This window comes from Podarcis liolepis (genome assembly GCF_965112155.1).
Source record: "Podarcis liolepis genome assembly, chromosome: 2".
In the NCBI taxonomy this organism is placed as follows: domain Eukaryota; kingdom Metazoa; phylum Chordata; class Lepidosauria; order Squamata; family Lacertidae; genus Podarcis; species Podarcis liolepis.
This window is the reverse complement of record NC_139555.1, coordinates 77,975,259-77,996,087: the sequence shown is the minus strand read 5'-3', so window position 1 is coordinate 77,996,087 and position 20,829 is coordinate 77,975,259. Positions and strand designations below refer to the sequence as shown.

The 20,829-nt window shown below is 43.3% G+C and overlaps 1 protein-coding gene across 1 annotated transcript in view; it reads right to left on the bottom strand.

Moving 5' to 3' along the window:
• SYN2 (synapsin II) overlaps positions 1-19,053 on the bottom strand; it is a 146,512-nt gene extending 127,459 nt beyond the window's left edge. Inside the window, exon 1 of the mRNA XM_083488996.1 lies at positions 18,123-19,053. Coding sequence (XP_083345122.1) covers positions 18,123-18,517 — 395 coding nt within the window. The 5' untranslated portion in view covers positions 18,518-19,053. The remainder of the gene's footprint in view (positions 1-18,122) is intronic.
• Positions 19,054-20,829: the final 1,776 nt, after the last annotated feature.

Here is a 20,829-nt window from a genome sequence, read left to right as displayed (position 1 = left end):
ACAAAAGGCTTGAACAAGCACAAGGAAGTCAGTGGAATTACTACAAATGTTAAACAGTCACTGAATAACCATCTATGTCAACATCTTAGTTCATGATGAGCCTAGACATGGCATATCCTAGCTACAAATCAATGGATTTTTTAAAAAACATATTTAAAATTTTAATACTGTAGTCAGAATTCTAAGTCATAAGTTCTGATGCATAGGATTTAGTGCTCGGAAAATGAATAATTGTATGACAGTTAAAATGCATCTCAGCTCCCTGAGAAGCCCTCTTCTGGGCTGAATCCAGCAGAATAAATCTCCTACTGCTCACTCCTGATAAAATGTGCGTGGGTGGTTATACTACAGCAGTGTCTCTAGCCCTCCCTTCTGGTAAATGCTTCCAGTCATTTTTCTTACACCCACACATGCTCTCTAGCTTCTCACACAGAAAATTAATGACGCCTTTCTGACATTAGAGGTGCAGTAGAAATGGGACCTCTTTTTCTGTGTATGTGCTGTATAAAACTCTTCTGCCTCTGAAGCCCTTAAAATGTGCAGTGTAAGAACATTAATTTCCTATAGTCTTCATAAATGCCAAGCCAAAACTTTGTCTGCTGCTGCACATATCAAGGATTTATAATGCTCTAAATCAAGGCTACTAACCTGTGCTGACCAAAAGTGAAGATTTGTTTTTTAAAAATGTCACTCAGTAGACAAGAGGGAATTCTTAATTTTCCTCACCATAAAATATTTAATATGCTTTTCAATTGCAGTGGTGAACCAGCAGCCCATAGGCTTCATCCCTCTCCCTTTCATTATTTGGCCCACCTGGCATCCCTCAAATTTTCCAGAAGCTTCAGCAGTGGCAGTGGTATCTGAAATAAATCCAGGAGCCACATCTATCGTTTAGGGAAAGTAGGCAAAGCGGTGGGTACCACTGCCGTACTAGACTCAACAGAGAAGAGACTGCCCTGTGCAGCATTGTGATGGGGAAGCAAAACATCCTTCTCACTCTTTCTCCCTACGGGTGAAACATGCCTGTGTGGAAAGGAGGGTGAATATGGCAACATTTGCTTTGAAGGGATTTCTGCTTCCTCCCTCCTTCTGCACTTCTCCTTTTGGCCAAGTGTTCTGGAAATAGGAAAGCATGTTCCAGTCCACTACCCAGCAATAAATGGAGCAGATTGGAACACTCCTCCTTGTTCTGTGCTACCAAGTAACTTACCAAGCACATAGCCAGTTCTCAAGCCAGGGGCAGTTCCGTATCTCTTTTTTTTCTTCATTTTTTTCCCTTCATTTTCCAAAAAAATTAAAACAAACAGACATACAAACATACATGCATCCTGTTCTTAGTAACATTATTAAGTGACTTCCTCAAATCCCCTTGACTGAATTTCATTATATATCATTTTAACAGTTTTCCAAAATCAATTTTCTCAAGAAAGTTCACTTAATCACTTAACATCTTTCGTTCTTTCTAATTTAGCTTTAAATATCTTAAATCTTATCCTTACATATTTCAATCCTAAACCTATCTAATATTTGCAAGTTTTTCCAATTAAATTATCTTGACATATTTAGCTAAATAATCTTTAAATTTCTTCCATTCTTCCTGGTATTCCTCCTCCTTCTGGTCGCGGACTCTTCCAGTCAGGTCGGTCAGGTACGAAAAATCCATCATCTTCATCTGCCAATCTTCCACTGTTGGTACTTCTTGTGTTTTCCAATTCTTCGCTAACAAAATTCTTGCTGCAGTTGCGGCATACAAAAATAATTTAACATCTTTCTTGGGCAAATCCAAACCTGTCATTCCAAGAAGAAAGGCCTCTGGTTTCTTACTGAATGTATATTTCAAAAGAAATTTCAATTCATTATAAATCTTCTCCCAGAAGTCTTTCACCTTGGGACAAGTCCACCACATATGATAAAAGGTACCTTCTTTTTCTTTACATTTCCAGCAAAGATTATCACTATTGTGATAAATCTTTGCTAATTTGGCAGTTCAGTATCTCTTGCAGAACCAAGGAGAAAAAGGAAAATCCTGGAGTGAGGCAGCAGCCCCTCTCCAAGCAATCTCTCCTTTCCCCTGAAATGGTGCAGATCAGGGTTCATGCATATGCACACTTTTCATGCACTCAGTTGTGTATTTGCGCTCTGGTCATTTCCACTTCAGCTACAGTCACCACAGGCGTGTGCCCCTCCACCCTTCCCCACAAGAAATAAAGTTGCTGCCTGCTTGTGGGGCAGTGAGGAGAGGGAGAGGGCGACAGCAGTCGGAGGGTGTAGAGACTCTCAGATCCTGCCCAAGGAATAAAATGGACGTGAGCGAGCGAGGGACGGGCAGGTGGTGATGAGCACTCCCCATGTGACAGTTCTGCTGGCCCAAAAGAAGAAAGCCAAAGAAGGTGAGTGAGTGGGGGTGGCAAGACACTCAGAGCGGCCATGCAGTGCCTGGCCTCATCATGACAGTGGCAGCAAGCCGGCACACAGAAGCAGTTTCAAGCAGTCTTGCATAACTGAAGGTAATAAGTAAACAATACAGTTTTTGTACAATGTCAGATTACTTTTAAACGGGAAGCAAAAATATTGTCACAATGCTAGTTTTGTTATACTGTATACACGAGCATTTCCTACTCTACGAGCATTTCTACGAGAATGTACTTCTCGTAGAAAACCCAACGTGCAATAATTGAAATGGCAACCTCTTTCTTTTTACAATTTTCGCCAGCTTAGAAAGTTCACACTGACATATTGGATTGTGTCAGCCTTCAGCTTCCATTACATTTGACAGGCTTATTTCCGTGTATTATGTTTGCAGAAAAGATGATAGATGACCTTATAAAAACAAAAATGTGGATAGAGAACATTGGGTTTGCTTTTATTATACATGGGAAGACCGGGCGCACAGGACCTTTATGTCCAACACACCATTAGAGCAACACAAGATGGCACGGATCAATTGTAAAACTACTTGCTGGCCTCAAAATGTCCATCTGTTTAACTTTAAACGTATTGTTTTTAATACCAACTGGGACAAATAATGTTAAGTGGGTACTTGTGCCATGTGTGTGTGTCCTTTCCCAACACTGCAATTTTTATTCCACTTATTTTGTCCACAGATTAGGTACATTATATAATCACATCAACACTGTTATATAAATTAGGCTGAAATATAATAACATGCATCCAAACATATCTAATAAAAGCAACAATATTTTATGTTGGTTAATGAGAGCCAATGTGGTATGGTGCATAGAATGTTGGACTTGTACTAGGGATAGCTGGATTCCCAGTCCAGCTGCTTTCTTCACTACCATTCTGCTTTAACTTAAGAAACATGAGACAGTCCTCTACAGGTGAAGTGACTGTATCATGTAAGCATCACACAACTCATTCCTAATGAAGCCATTTTTCTGCTCTATCACTGCTGTACTTTCAGGGTTATTACAAATGTTTTGAAGGCAAATGCTTCAAGCGCCTGGTAGGAGGACTTAATTAGACAATAGTCAAAAAGAGTGCTAGAAGGAGCCAAAGCATGACTATGACTAATACTTCCCACATTGTCACACACCACTCAGACTACCTTCAATTTACTGTTTTCCTTGTCAATGATTCAAATGAAGTAAGCTGTTAAACATTCAACTTTTAGAAGTTGTATGTTAGCACTTCAATATACTATTAACAGTTTTAGAGATCCGGAGGACATAAGGCCTTGTTTATTTTTCTGTCTGGGTAATACCTCAAGAGATTTACTGCAAGCAGCTCTCAAAAATGATAAAATCGTGGGTTTTTTAGACTCAACTTTCTGTGGATGATTGATTTCTTGCAGCAGGAGTGAAACTACAGAGACAAGAAAGATCCATGGCAAATCTATCTCTGTACTACAAAGTCAAAAGGTGGAGGAGACATCATTAAAACTTCCACAGGAAACCTCCACAACTTGAATTGTTTTGCCAAGGAGCAACTTTCACAATAGACAAAAATGAATTTCCAATACCTTCTTGATAAAGAGAAGCTTAACAAATCTTAATATCACATTATGTCCAACAACAACAGTGGTACCTCGGGCTACAGACACTTCAGGTTACAGACTCCACTAACCCAGAAATAGTACCTTGGGTTAAGAATTTTGCTTCAGGATGAGAACAGAAATTGCGCAGTAGTGGCGCGGCGGCAGCAGTGGGAGGCCCCATTAGCTAAAGTGGTGCTTCAGGTTAAGAACAGTTTCAGGTTAAGAACGGACCTCCAGAATGAATTAAGTTCTTAACCTGAGGTACCACTGTAATTGCTACAGGGAGCTAAGCCATGGTTTGGCTTATCATTATGTCCAAATCCTGGCTTATGGTTTGCGTTCCCCCAAACAAATCACAAGCTGTAAGCTTAAAGAGCCAGTGGTTAGAGTGTTGGACTACCACACTGGAAACCAAATACCTGCTCAGCCATGAAGCTTACTGGGTGACCTTGGGCTAGCCACCATATCTCATAGCCTAAACTTTGTGAGGGTAAAATGGAGAGGGAGAGAACCATGGGTGCCACTTTGAGCTCCTTGGAGGAAAGGTAGGATAAAGATGCAACAATAAACAAACAAAGGAAAACCTTGTCCACAGCTTGTTTCGAGGGAGACAAACCATGAGCTCACACTAGCATAAGAAGCTGCTTGATCTGCACAATAGTCCATCTAGTTCAGCATCCTGTTCCCACAGTGGCGAGCCAGATCCTTACAGGAAGCCCACAAGCAGGACCCAAGTGCAAGAGGACTCTCCTCCCTGCAGTTTCCAGCAATTTACATTCAGAAACATACAGCCTCCAACCATGGATGCAGCCATCATGGGCAGTACAGTGGTACCTCTGGATGTGAACGGGATCTGTTCCAGAGCCCTGTTCGCATCCTGAAGCGAACGCAACCCGCGTCCGTGCATGCGCGGGTCGTGATTTGCTACTTCCGTGCATGTGCGTGACGTCATTTGGAGCGTCTGTGTATGTGGCAAAACTCGGAAGTAACGCACTCTGTTACTTCCGCACTCTGTTACTTCCGGGTCGCCGCAGAGCGCAACCCGGAAAGGCTTAACCTGAAGCGACTTCAACCCGAGGTATGACTGCATTCACTGATAGCCTTTAAGTCCATGAATCTGTACAATCCTATTTTAAAGCTATCCAAGTTGGTGGCCATCACTGTCTCCTGTAAGAGCTAGTTCCATAGTTTAATTATGCATTGATAAAGAAGTACTGTCTGTCCCGAATCCACCAACATTCAGCTTCATTGCCTTACCATATGCTCGTGTTATGGGAGAGAGAGAGAAATTCTCTATCTACTTTCTCCATACCATGCATAATTTTATATACTTCCATCATGTCACCTCTTTCTTGCCTTTTCTCTAAACTAAATAACCATGAACATTCCCATCTTTCCTCATAGGGAAGTTGTTCCATCCACTTTATTATTTTCGTTGCCCTTTTTGAACCTTGTTCAAATCCATAATACCCATTCTGAGGTGAGGGGGTGAGAACTGTACACAGTGCTCCAAATGCAGTAACACCGTGTACAGTGGTACCTCGGGTTACAGGTGCTTCGGGTTACAGACACTTCAGGTTACAGACTCCGCTAACCCGGAAATAGTACCTCGGGTTAAGAACTTTGCTTTGGGGTGAGAACAGAAATCGCACGATGGCGGCGCAGCAGCAGCAGGAGGTCCATTAGCTAATGTGGTACCTCAGGTTAAGAACAGTTTCAGGTTAAGAATGGACCTCCAGAACGAATTAAGTTCTTAACCCGAGGTACCACTGTATTTGTTTAACAGCATTATGAGAGTGGCAGTATTATTTTCACTATCATTCCTAATGATCCTTAGCAAGAAATTCACCTTTTTCATAGCTGTCGCACATTGGGTCCACAACTTCATTGAGCAATCTACTACAACCCCAAGGTCTTCTTCCTGGTCAGTCACCACGGCTTCAGAAACCGTGAGCATGTATGTGATTTTTTTGCCCTGACATGTATGACTTTATCTGAATTAAATAATACATTATTTTACCACAACAGTACTTGCATAATAATAATATCAGTTCCACCATGGTTGACAGGAGTCAGCAGTAATACAGACAGAGACATGAATCCACTACTCTGGGCCTTCCCAGCTGTTTGTTAGGGTTGCTCTCAAAGACGTCACATGAGGGTTGCATTTTTAATACAGTGGGCATGCATTTGCAGTGAAAAATGTTGTGAGTATACATGATAGCATGGAGATAACACATTATCACCAATTAGTGTCTGCAGAACAGGCTGCTGTTAAATTGCACAGAAGCGGGGGCCAGTACCCAAAACTAGGAACCCTTATTTGGCAAGACAGTTAGTTTGGTCTGAATATTTTTATGCTGTTTTCCAACAACCAAGGTGAGTTCAAAGCAGCTCACAACAACAATAAAGCATTAACAAATAAAGATTCCTAATTGAGGGGGGAAATATACAGTAAGTACAATAAATGAATCAAAACAATAAAATTACAATAAATGAGCCAAAACAGAACAAACCACAAAATATGAATCCATCAATCCTCTTCACTTGAATGACTGTTTGCTATCACATCTAAGATACCTGTCACCAAGTGCACCACCTGTTGGGTAACTGCTACTCTAGGCAAGCTGAATTGAAGAGGTCACCCATGCTACAGCAAACCTGGACAGGTAGAAGAAACACCCACAGCATTCTATAGTACAATCAGAACTATCATACCCTCCAACATTCCTAACATGAAAATAGGGGCCATTCCTCACTCCCCCCAACCTTCGTCAATCCCACATTTTTTGTGTTCCTGCCTCCAAAGCATTTCCTATCAGAAGAAGAGCGAGTGCCACCATCACTACACCAATGGGAACACAGCACACACACCATTCACCATACTGAGAAAAACCCTTATTCCCTGTTTTGTTTTGTTTTTTGATAAACACACACACCAAAAAATAAATTTTAGAAAGGTGCAAGGTTAGATGTGGTTACACAAAGCACACACACCCCCAGTCAATACACCTTGTGGTCCATTCCCTCCTTCTTCCCATCCCGCGTGGCCCTGCCATCTGCCCCTCAGAGCTGGTGTATCACACAGGGCTGGGCCCCTGCAGCTGCTTTGAGCTGTCCAAGGGAGGAGAGGCCACAGGATGCTCCCTCGCAGCAGCCACCCCTGCCACCACTTGGGGAAAGTGCTGGCTCATCCTCTTCCCCGAAGCTTGGTGGCAGCAACACTGGTGCAGGAAATAGGGACATTCTGGGATTAAATCAGAAGCCGCGATGGCTTTCATAATTCTGGGACTGCCCCTGGAAAATCAGGACACTTGGAGGATATGAACTATTCACTTAATTTGAAATTTTATCTGAAAACAACATGCACTGATTTATTTATTCACCTCCACTTTACAGTTACAAAGTTTGAAATGAAGCACTAATGTATTACAATTATTTGTAGACTGTCAGAAATCAACCTTGTGCTTTAGAGATAATACTATTAATCAAGTATTTAAACAGGAAACAATAAAATAACTAAAGAAACTCCCCTTTCCTAAGACAAGGTCAGAGAGTCTAGACTGTTGTGTACCATAAGAAGATGGTGAGTACACCACCCCAAAATAGCTTGCAGGGGTAATAATTTAAAATGAAATCACTTAGAAGGGTACACACACATTTTGCTTCAGAATTTTCTAGTAGGGCTGGAGGGCAAAGAAACAATTAAGGAGAAAGGGCCAAGTCATCAAAGGAAGCAAAGACCTTCAGATGGCTGAATGTGGTAAAAGTGAAGGAGTAAATATATAAAGGTGTGTGAATGTTATATAAAAAAGGTATACATGGATATAGCTATTGTTTATGACTAGCCATATTCTGATAAACCAGCTGAGGGGGATATTATCAAGGCCTTTTAAAAGAAGAAGCAAAAACTCAATAGTACTCAGATGCTTGACAGTTGAAGTACCCTGTATTTCTGGAGATTCTCAATGAAGCTTGATGGATCTTGTTCAAAATCAATATTCATTTATAATGACATCATACTGGCTCTCATTAACTACTGCAAATTGGACTTGCCCAGGTTGTTCTGTTGCAGTTGGGAATTTAATTGACTGTACAATGTTGTTTCTCTATGCTCTAATATTGGACTATATTTTACCTATTTAAAGTTTACTGTAATGAAATCATTTTATAATTTCCATAACGAATGAAGTGAGAGCAAGTGTACATGCCCCTTGAAAATAGATAGCAAAGATTAAAGCAAGTTGCTCTGCCTCAGATCAATTAAGGTACTTATAAAGAGATCATTTAGCAGCAGCAAAATGAGCATGGCCAATACAGGACCTCAGTCAATGAGTAAAACAAGGTATGGCTTTTAAAATACTTTTTACTTGCTCTCATAGTAAGCCAATTATGGATGCCATAATTAGCAATATTCAGTTTCCCAATCAGAGCTACTTCTTTTCTTCCCACAGCCAGCTGCCTCAAGTATTCTGCCCGTTCTTTACCCCTTTCTATGGCTTACATTATTCTACCAGGACTAAGAGACAGTTGTCTTTAGCATGCCCTTCCAGGGCACTTGGGCCATGGCATCTGACGAAGTTGACATGGTTGACAGTAGGCCTGATCATGGTGACAGCAGCCTGCAGACTTCAATCATGTGGCTAATCCCAGTGTTAATGCCCCACCACAGGTCTAGGTTTAATCACAACATCAGAGGCTACAGACTCCTGCTTCTACCTCACCATGCTTAGTTTTATGTTACAAAAATAGCCTTTAATATGTGCACGCAGGGGGGCATGCGCGCACGTGCGCACACGCGCACACACACTGTACTTTATATTAAAGAAAAATCAATGTCAAATGCATTTGTCATTGTTTCTTAACTGTTGCTTTGTTGAGGTCTATATGACCCCAATACATTTAAATATATATTTAAAGTAATGTGCTATTTGCAGACACAGGAGTCAAGTTGAACTGCAGTCCTTTTAAGACCCTAATCTAAGGATATTTGCCAGAATTTATTTAACTTCATGAAGCAATTGCCTGCAGTATTACAGGAATATCACACGTCGTAATGCTATTGCAGTCAGTCAAAATCACAATGCCCAAATTTTAAACACCTTGCAGATATTAACAATAATCACTTAAATCACATATACACTAGTGGGGGGGGGGGAGACATCGTTGTAGAGGTCTGTATTTATTTTCTTCCAAGAGGTAAGGTGTTCTAGAAGAAAGCATTGGAAATTTATGATGTTGTTGTTGTTTAGTCGTTTAGTCGTGTCCGACTCTTCGTGACCCCATGGACCAGAGCATGCCAGGCACTCCTGTCTTCCACTGTCTCCCGCAGTTTGGTCAGACTCATGTTTGTAGCTTCGAGAGCACTGTCGAACCATCTCGTCCTCTGTCGTCCCTTGCTGCTTGTGCATCTTTCCCAACATCAGGGTCTTTTCCAGGGAGTCTTCTCATTTCATGAGGTAGCCAAATTATTGGAGTCTCAGCTTCAGGATCTGTCCTTCCAGTGAGCACTCAGGGCCGATTTCCTTAAGAATGGATAGGTTTGATCTTCTTGCAAAATTTATGATATTTGCTTTAATTACAAATATTCAAACCGAATGGAAGATGGCAGGATCCCCAAGAACATACTCTACGGGGGAGCTGGCATCAGGCACTAGGCCTGTTGGCAGACTAACTCTGTGTTACAAAGCTGGCACTGTAACTCTCCCATGGTTTAACTTTACCCCCAACTGTACTTCCATTGTCTCCCGAGACAGACGGATACCAACGACAAGCATAGCATAAGTGGAGGTATAGAAATATCAGACAGCTGAACTGCCACCCCCACATCAACCCCAGGATGCTTTCATACTTTCACTCAGAGTTCTCCCTCTTCCTCTTTCTCAGCCTCTGTCCCAAATGTTGTTCCAGTTCACACACACACACACACACACACACACACACACACACACAACCTGCCTTTAAATTGAGAGGTTGGGACATGTTATCTTCTCCAAACTTACTGGCTTTCCCATTGCAAATGCCCAGAAAGATCTCTGTATAAGAAACTGATAAAGATTACAAACCGGAAATCTATGTAACAAAATGAATCAATAGAAGGTACCTATTTGTATGGGAGAGACTAAAAACCTACAACTGGGAACACAAGTCAGGGTTTGTTTGTTTTTTTAATTTCTTTGTTCACAGAATTTATATACCACTGTCTGCAACATAAATATGTTTAAAAATACAGAACAGTCATTTAAGTGATTACCTACCAAAGAGATACTTTAAACCCCTGGTCTTCAACTGGTGGGTTTGTGGGCTAGGGGTTTGTGGCCTGATCCAAGGTGGGTCATAACAGGAGTACTACCACCATGCAAATATATGCTAAAAGATTAAGAAACCCGAAAAACCCGTAACCTAAAAAAACCGCAACCTGAAGCAGCTGTAACCCAAGGTATGACTGTACCTGCTTTAAACAACTGCATAGGTCTGTGGACATTTTTTTTAAAATCTTCAAGCGACGTCTGAAAGTCAAAACCAAGGATTCCTGCTGGATCTCTGCTGGGAGAAAGGCTCAGGTTTCATGGACTAAAATTGCTCTGGGCCTTGTATAACAGGTCAGGTTTTGAACCTGGCCCAGAAGCACAGGAGCAGCCAGTGTAGAAATTTTAACAGAGCTGTTACATGCTGCTAGCCGTCTGCCCCAATCAGCAATCTAGCTGCTGCTGCAATCTGCACCAGCTGGAGTATCCAGATCAGGCCTGAGGGCAGCCCCACATAGATAACATAATAACACCTGACCTTCCTGCCATGACATTGGTATCACCAGGAGCTGCAATAGAGTTACCGTATTTTTCGCTCTATAAGACACACCAGACCACAAGACGCACCTAGTTTTTGGAGGAGGAAAACAAGAAAAAAAATATTCTGAATCTCAGAAGCCAGAACAGCAAGAGGGATCGCTGCGCAGTGAAAGCATAGATCCCCCAATGATAGTACACCTGATTGCAGCCATTTAGGAGCCCAAGAGACAGCTAGGGACATGGTTTCCATGCATTTCTCCTGTGCACACTACAAGGAGCTCTATCACACTGGGCTTGCAATATCTGTGCAGCCTCACAGGAAGCTGCGTGTGCCAGAAGGCCAGAATGACTATGACGTTACCATACAACACATGGCTTCTAGAGTGCTTGAATTTACAATGCTTCAAAACGGCAGCCAGCAATTAAACCAAATCTCTTTCCAGAATATTTTTTAAAGGACCAAATGTGAAGAACTCAGATTATTTCAAGCCAAGGACAGCAGCTACCTACACTGCATCAATTCTGCAATGTTTTCTACACAACCATTATGTAAAATAGCAGTTTACATTTGTAGTACTTCTAGCATAAAATCCTGTCAATCATAATGCTCTGCAAAATTACATATATGCACATCCATCAAAAGGTTGATGGATTCATACCTCCAAGGGATTAAATGTTAAAGAAGCAATTTAATACTCCAAAAAGGTATGTTTAAATTATAAGGCAATTATCCATTTGCACCTAATCCATCTTGCTGCTTCCAGAAATAATATCCATGTTCTACAACCTCCATCTACGAAAGCACCAACAAAAAATTAGGAAGTTTTCACTATACACCAAAATTACTATCTTGTACCAAAAAAGCAAAACTGCTTATAAGATATAATATAATCAAGCTCTGTATACAGGTTTCTCATTCAAATTTATTTTTGTTATTTCTTTTTCTGTTTATTTGCTCTGCTTGCAATACTTCAGAAAATAATGGTTTCAGATGCTTTACATGTGCTTTATTTGATATTTAAACCTTGGGAGGAAATGCAACCTTTGTTATAGAACATCTTGTTTTTAACAAAATGGAGCATAACTTTTTTTGGATTAAGCTCCTACAACTGTAATGTTAATGTTGTTGCACAGTGGTTAGAAGCCTGAATGTATTTTAATACAATATAATATAAATAAAATCATGTTTTATGTAGCAAAATAAGAGTGCTAATAATGACATTTGAATGTTGATAATAACAACAGAAAGTTTTCTGTAACCTTTTTTGTTGCTAAATAAGAAAGTGGCTATACTGATCTTTTTTTAAAAAAAAAAAAACCGGCTTGGTGCCGAGGGCCTTCTGGCGGTTTCCTCGCTGCGAGAAGCCAAGCTACAGGGAACCAGTTAGAGGGCCTTCTCGGTAGTGGCACCCGCCCTGTGGAACGCCCTTCCACCAGATGTCAAAGAGAAAAACAACTACCAGACTTTTAGAAGACATCTGAAGGCAGCCCTGTTTAGGGAAGCTTTTAATGTTTGACGGACTATTGTATTTTAATATTTTGTTGGAAGCTGCCCAGTGTGGCTGGGGAAACCCAGTCAGATGGGCGGGGTATAAATTATTATTATTATTATTATTATTATTATTATTATTATTATTATTATTATTATTAAAATTAAATGGGTAACATTTTGACTAAACAAGCAAACTACACTAGAAGCTGAAGCCTGAACCTTTCAACCCAATGGTTTGTCCTCTAACCTTTTCAGACCCAGAACCCACTTCTAACCAAAACAAGCATTTCGGTACCCATTTCTTAAGTCTTTTTGAACATACCTGCATGGCAGTAGTGCTCCTTCTGCAATCTATCTTGGATTGGGCGGCGACCAGTTAAGAGCAGTGTTCTAGCTTACTATGAAGCCTAATTGGATTCCTCTGCTGCTATTGCAATTCCTTATTACTCAACATTTTCATCACCTCATTTACCATTATAACCTTGGGCCTTCAGTTGCCCACTACTGCTATTATGGAGAAACACATAGACGAAGGAAGTACTGAGAAGGAAAAGTCACCCAGGCAACTATCTGCAAGTTTTGCCTACTAATAGTAAGGCCTGCCCTGCAGATGGGCAGTGTGCTGCAGCTTCTGGAACACAAACAAGGAAACCCAAGAGGTAGGGGTTTGCCCAAGACTGGCTATACCTAGTTCTAGGTGCTAGGAAGAGCTTTGCTCTGGCTCATCCTAGAATAAATATTTGCAGGGGTAGGAGTTTAGCTTCAAGACAACAAACCTCTCAACTGTATTGCCCAAATTTAGGCCTATAAAACTTGAGACAAATGGGTTACCCCCAATTCCAAAGCTGATGCTAAACATTTTCTTTTTTTTCTTTGATTTCGCTTCTGAATATGAATCTTAAAAAGACAGCTGTGCGGTTGAATACTCTCCCCATCTAATTTCTCATTGATATGCAAAATCAATCAATTGTTTCTGAGTTTTAGATATAGAACTTTCCCCGTTTTCATCAATTATCAGCTCTCTTAAATATAAAGTTGTGATCTTGGAAGATTCGTAGCAAACTCATTTTGAGAGCTATAGAACAAACTGCTTGACAATCGTGGTAATAATAAGCTTTTGAATTACTATGATTTCTTCTATACTGTATGAACTGGCGTGAACTCATTTTGCACAATAGAATAGGCAGGGGACAAAATCAATAGTTTTCAGCATTGCAATATTCAAAAATTGTCTTTGCTGAGCCTAAGTAACTACTGTAATCCAAAGAAAGCAGGTGCAATGTACAATCCATCTAGTACCTTAGCTATAGCTCAGAGCATGAGACTCTTAATCTCAGGATTGTGGGCCTGAGCCCTACACTGGGCAAAAGATTCCTGCAATGCAGGGGGTTGGACCAGATGACCCTTGTAGTACCTTCCAACTCTACAGTTATGATTGTATGTATATATAAATAAGCAAGACATTAATGTTTGTAGAAATATCAATATGGGCATGATGTATTGATTGGAAAGACAATTTTGAATAATAATTATCATGGTGCTGTGCCAGCATGCTGAAATCTATTCTAAATTAGTTTATTACTGAAGAAAGAAACACATGTTTATATCCAACAGTGACCATTCAAGATAAAAACAGTCCAATTTTTATTTCCTTAAGCTCTCATCCCATTACTGCATCCTTTTGGCGACCATTGACAGCATTACAGTGGACGCTCGGGTTGCAAACGTGATCCGTGTGGGATGCATGTTTGCAACCCGCGTCTGCACGCGTGCAGGTTGCAATTCGGTGCTTCTGCGTATCCACAAAGCGCGATTTAGTGCTTCTGCGCATGCGCGACCACAGAAACCCAGAAGTAACCCATTCCAGTACTTCCGGGTTTCAGCGATCCGTAACCCAAAAAAATGCAACTTGAAGTGTCTGTAACTCTAGGTATGACTGTACTTTACAAGAGCACAACCAATTTTCACATGGTAGCAAGAATGAAGCAATTTTTTGTTTTCACAGTTTAAACAATTCTGGTGACCACATATCATAATTATCCTGTTTCTTCCTTCACCTATACTCAGATAGATAAAGTATGAGCAGCAAAATTCTTACTTTTATAACATAGCAAGTACTCCCAGTTATTTGTCAACATAAACTATGTGTATAGTTAGGCACTTATTTAAAAAAGGGGAAAGGAAACTTGTTCCAAAATACTGACTAAAGTAGGATGGAAATGGAGAAACACCAAACTGCATTACCAAACTGTTCTTTCCAGACTCTTCATGGGAGGAAGCAGAAACACAAGGTGTGAAGAAGCACAAACCTCTGTCAATTATGGCACATTGACTATAATTATGTAATAAGCTGAGGTAGAATTGGGATATAGGCTGCTGATACCACAAATACTCTCAAAGCGAATGACTAGTGAATCTTCTTGCGTAGTTATCCTCTGTAGTTCTCAGGAACAGCAGATCTAAGGGTAGAGGTATTCTCTGAAGGGAACCAGCCTCAGCTGGAGTAGAAAAGCTCCAGATACCCACAGACACACCTGCCTCTTTACCTATTGAATATTATGCTGACAGACTTGCTGCTGAGCAAGTAGTCAAACCCAGTGCTTGAGTGATACCACTCCTGTAGATGTACCCCACACTACTTATACTGGCAGAGAACTATACCTGGTGGGGATTCTCTCTTTTATGCAACACTTAGGAGGACAGAAATCGTCTAAGGGTTTTTACCTGGCAAACCTAGATGTACCGTAGGTGCTTTAGAATTAGCAGACCTCTTATCACATTGATGGGATAAGAACAGTAGATTCACACACCAAGATGCACAAGTCTAAGGAACCAATTTTGAATGCAAGATAAAATAGTTCTGACCTTGTAACATAAATGTTCCTACTGCGTTATCTAGATATGCACACAAAGAGGCTTCACCAGGGGCTAATGTACCAGTAGTTAAACAAACCATTTGTAGCTGCTGTTTTATTCTAACCCAAAGAGAAAAGATTGTAGTAAATTAAAATATAGTTTCTTCTAATTTGATTCATATGGTCAAACAAACTGATACTCATTTATGTTTACTATGAAAATATATTTCCTAATGAGACAATTGCATTCCATGTAATATGCAATTTCATTTCTCCATTACAAATCTAGCAAATCTTCATAAGTTTTTCTGCAAACAGAACCTCTGCCTTTAAAAAAGCCTTCCAAATATAGAGCTTAAATAGAATTACTCAGGTACATAAAACAGACATATTTAACAGAGGGACACCACAGCTGACATTTCCTAAACCACAGTTTATTATCTAGATCCGGAACAGAGTGTTCCTTTAACCAAATGTTGGTGAATTATACTATGATTGCCATAAAAATAAAATCCAGTGTACCTTGGAATCTATTGTAATAGAGATATGAATTTTAAGAGATTTTGAAAATAGGAAACATGAATAGCAGGAGGCAATACTCAAAGGTACATAAGCATCACTAGTCTGGTGGGAAAATGCACATGCTGTGTTGCTGCACAGAAACCAAAGGGATATGCCACCTTGGGAAATGTCTGACAGTTGCTGTCACTGAAGCAAAAGTACCCAGGATTTGGTTTACGAGTTAGACTATCAGACCAAGGCCCCTCTAGCCTAGCATCTCATTTTCAACAGGCAGCCATTCAAACATCTTTGGAACATCTTAAGCAAGGCATGAAGGATCTCCTTTTATTTGTCCCTAGCATTTAGTACTCCAAATGCTACTGGCATGAAAGCTCCATTTAACTATCATGGCTAATAACCATAAATAGTCCTGTTTTTGAATTTATTCATGCTTATAAGCCAGTTGCTATCACCACATCTTGTGGTAGCACATTTTCCTTTAAATTCACACTATCATTTTGAGTTAAAAAGTAAGATTTCTTGCTGTGAGCTGTATTAGTTCATTATCTAGAACTATCATTTGCACATAATACCAGAGGGGGGAAACCAAGGCAAGATAATCTAAATCAAATACTGAACCATTAACTGTTTTTGCTTTAATTTCCACAATAACCACATTACACAGTGCAGGCAGATAGAAAATGAAAGGTGCGAGCAGTTGTATGTTCAGTGCTTATCACTGTTTTAAAACCTCTATTAATTTTCATGCACACCACAAACATCCAAAGTAGCAGGAATGTTAGTGTATTGCAGCAAAAGAGCACTGTGATCCTATGCATGTTTAATCCGATGCATACCCCACTGAGTTTAAAGAGACTAAAGGCATAATCCTAACAATCTACTCAGAAGTAAGTCCTATTGAATTCAATGGAGCATACTCCCAGGTAAATGGGATTAGATTTGCAGCCTTACTGCCAGGTAATTGTGTATAATCCTATTCACGCTTACTAGGAAGCAAGGACCACCATCCACAGTGGAGATTATTTCCAAGTGGACATGCATAGCACTGGATTATCATGGTACTGTAAAGACTAAGACATGTATTGAAACATATGCTTTTGTGACTAGAGTGGACACATAAACATGGCTGTCAGGTACACAGGAAAGGCATGCTATTTAAAGTGTTGTACAAAGCAATCGTTTGTGTTATAATCTGCAGCACATTTGACCTCATGGCCAACACTGTATAAACATTCTTTCTTTTTAAAAATACATTACAAATCCTTATATTCCACAGAGCTCCCAATCATCTTTCATTTAGATAGCTGATCAGATCCACACCTGTCAGCTTCAGTAATAGTGCCGCATCAGGTACTCACAGATCATCCCCAAATTCACTATGTAAATCTTTTCCAGAGCCTCAAGGAAAACAGACTAGCTCCAAAATCAGATAACTGAAAACTTCTCTTGATACTTTACATCCAGGTTGGTTATTTTTTGCTGTTGTAAGACCTCACCTTTTCACATCCCTTTTGTAAACTGAGGTTTAATATCTTGTCAAAACAATGTACAATAAAATTGCTTTCACACAGGATACATGCCAGTGATCTAGCAGTCACTATTCATATTTTGTGGAAACAACTATGTTAAATAGGACTAAAATCCAAACACTCCAGATCTGATGAAGTTACTCTCATCTGTTTGGAACGAATCTGATAAAAGCTTGTCTCTGTTCAAATAGAGAGCATGTTCACAATATTTAGGGAAATTGTACATAGTGGTTTTAAAACTTATACTGTATCTGGGAACACACCAGTCTCACACGCCTTGTCTCACAGGTTCCATCTCTGGTGTTACTAAGCACCACAGATACATTTGCATGGTTTAATGAACACTTCCCTCAGCCCCTGCGAAAACCTTGCAGGGAATCTGTACACAAAGGCCGCCATGGGTGATGGTACTGGTGTAAATTCACCGAGCGTGTTGCGCGCTGGGAAGCTGCAGTCAGCTGGAAGCTCCCAGCACATGTACTCCCAGCCAAATATGCACATGCATAATAGCGGCACGTGACAATCTACAGGCAGGTCCGTTGGCTTTTCCCCCCACGTTGAAGGTTGGGTTTTGTTTTTTGTTGTTTCTTTTGCATGCAGAGTAAAGCTGGGAGGTGACCCTTTCTCTGCCGTTTCAGCACACAGACAGCCCACCTTTCCTATGCCCTGTTGCTGCCTCAACACAGCGGCATTCGAGTCCCGTCCCCCCTCGTCCTCCCTGCAGCCCAGTGGGCGCCGTGACAAGCATTTTCTCCGCGCTCCTTCAAAGCCCACGGGCTTTTCTCCAGCGCACTAAGGCACGGCTGTAGCGCCTACTAGGGCTTGCCGTTTTTCCCGCCTTCTGCCACTCCGAACCGGGTGGGGTGAGGAGAGGCACCAATCCGGACACTTTGCAGCTAGGGGTGGCGGGGTGGCTGAGGGAAGGAAAGAGCACCTTACCAGTCCGTGTGAGGCTCATCGATGACCAGGAGCAGCTTGAACTTTTTGGCAGCCGCCGAGGAGGACGAGCCGGCGTCCACCAAGCCCGCCGAGGCTGCCGTCTGCTTCACAGCATTGGAGAGCGAGCTGAAGAAGCTGCTGCCCACCGACTGCTGCTGCTGCTGCTGGGGCGGCTGCTGGGGCGGCGGCGCTGCCGCCGGCTGAGGCTGCCTGCGCTCCGAGGCCGGGGAAGCCGAGGCCGAGGACGACGAGGAAGCAGGCGCCGCCGCCGCTGCGGCTGCGGCTGGCGGGGGAGGCTGCTGGGGCTCCGGCCGTTGCAGGTCGGTCATGTAGCCATTGGGCAGGTTGGCGATGAAGCTGCTGTCCGAAAGCCTGCGCCGCAGAAAGTTCATCATTTGGCCGCCACGAAGAGGGAAAAGAGACTGGCTGGAGGAACAAAGCCTGGCTGGCTGGGCGCTCGGCACGCCGCCGCCTCCTCGCTGGGTCGCGCAGAAGAGGGAAAGGGCTGCCTGCCTCTCGCTTGCACAGCGCTGGAGCCGTCGGCTGCTGCTGCCGCTGCTTGCCGCCGCCGCTGCCGCTTCTTCCGCGCTCCTCCCGCCCTCCGGTCTCTAGGTGGCAGCCGCCCAAGCCCGCTGCTTCTGCTGTGAATGTGAGCAGGCAGAGCCGCGGAGGACGCCCAGCCGCTTCACTGGCGAGATGAAAGGGGGACCCTCCGACAGGGCGGCGGCGCTCGAGGGCTCAGCGCCCACTAGCGCTCATTTCGGCGGGAAAGCCCTTCGCCGTCCGGTCTCCCCCGCTCCGCCTCGCCTGCCTCCCCTCCGGAGCACGGGAAAATCCTCTTCAAAACAACCCCTCCCATCATCTGTGCTTTACCTCAGGGAGAGATGCTGCCAGTTTCCTAGGGAAAGTTTCCTTTACAACTGGGGGAAAAAAAAACTCCAGACTGCTGCGACCTCCCTCCAGCCATTTGGTAAGGAAAGCCCTTTTCACCAGCCACGCTTCACTGCAGAACATTTACTGTCATGGGAACGGGGTGTTCTCAGGTACATTTTTTTGACGTGTGGCACCATCAGCATGAGGCAGGGCCAGCCCACCCACAAGGCAAGGTGAGGCAACCGCCTCAGGTGGCAGGATCCACAGGGGCAGCAGATCACACTTCTGTATAGATATTTATTCCCTCCTTCAGGGCCATCTTATCTGTAGGCACTAGGGGCACCAGTAGCTGAGGCAGCCGGCTGGCTCTGCCCTCGTGCGCTCCTGGGATTGGCGGGCCGTCGATAGGCCCACCCAGTGCACAATGCTCAAACAAGGTGCCCAGCGGCTGCCCACCCCACCCCCAAGGCGCCCGGCCCCAGCCTTTCTCTGAGGCGGCCAGCCAGGCCAGTTCTGCCGTGTGCCGCTCGCCGGCCTGCCCAGAGCACCCTGCCCAGCCGAGGAGGCACTTGGCCGTGCTAAGCCGTCGCCTTGGGCTCCTCTGTTGCCGCTGAGGTGACCAGCCAGGCCAGTTCTGCCATGCACGCCTCGCCGGCCTGCCCAGAACATGCTGCCCAGCCAACGAGGCGCTCGGCCTTGCTAAGCCACCGCCTCACATTCCTCTGTTGCTGCCTCAACAACCAGCCAGCTCTGCTGTGAGCACCTCACCAGCCTGCCCAGAACACACTGCCCAACCAACAAGGCACACAGACTTGCTAAGCCGCCACCTTGGGCTCCTCTGTTTCCACTGAGGCACCAGCAAGCTCTGCCATATGTACCTTGAGGGCCCGCCCAGAATGCACTGCTCAGCCACTGAGGCGCTCGGCTAAGCTGCCATCTCGGGGTCCTCTGTTGCCACTGAGGCGGCTAGCCAGGCCAGTCCTGCTGTGCACACCTTGCTGAGGGAGAAATTCCTAGGGAAGGCTTCATTTACAACTGAAACAAACAAAACCTCCCTGCAAGAAAAAACAGCTGCAAGAAAAAACAGGGGGGGGGGCATCCCCACTTCTCACCAGACTGCTGCGACCTCCCTCCAGCCATTTGGTAAGGAAAGCCATTTACACCAGCCACGCTTCACTGCAGAGCATTTACTGTCATGGGAACGGGACGTTCTCAGGTACATTTTTTTGATGGGCACCATCAGCATGAGGCAAGGCCGGCCCACCCACAAGGCAAAGTGCTGAAACCACCTCAGGCGGCAGGATCCACAGGGGCAGCAGATCCCACTATAGATCTTTATTCCCTCCTTGTTCCTAGTGTACATCTTCACTCACTCCTCCTTCCTTGGTAGGAAGGGGGACACCATTTTGCGGTTTGCCTCAGGCACTACAATGTCTTTGACCAGCCTTGTCAGGGTACATTCGTACAGTTCTGTCATGTAACTCTACTTTTGTAACTGTGCCCTTTCATGAAGAAGAGACCTCAATGTTATTTAATGGTGTCATTTTTAAATGGTACAGCTAGTGCAGGGGTGGCCCGGCAAAACAAGAAGGTGATGCCTCACCTGGTTGCTGCCACTCCACAAAAGAACCTCCCAAATCCGAGGTTGCATGGCTTCTCTCTCTCACACCGGTTCCAGTGGTGGCTCACCACAACCACAGGAGAAGCGAGGATGACGCTTATCGGCCCACCCCACTGCCGGAAAACTGAGAAGTGGCAGTGGCAGTAGCATGTTCTCACAAGAGCTCACCAGATCACCGCTGCCACCAGTTTTCCAGCGACCAATGGGGCGCCC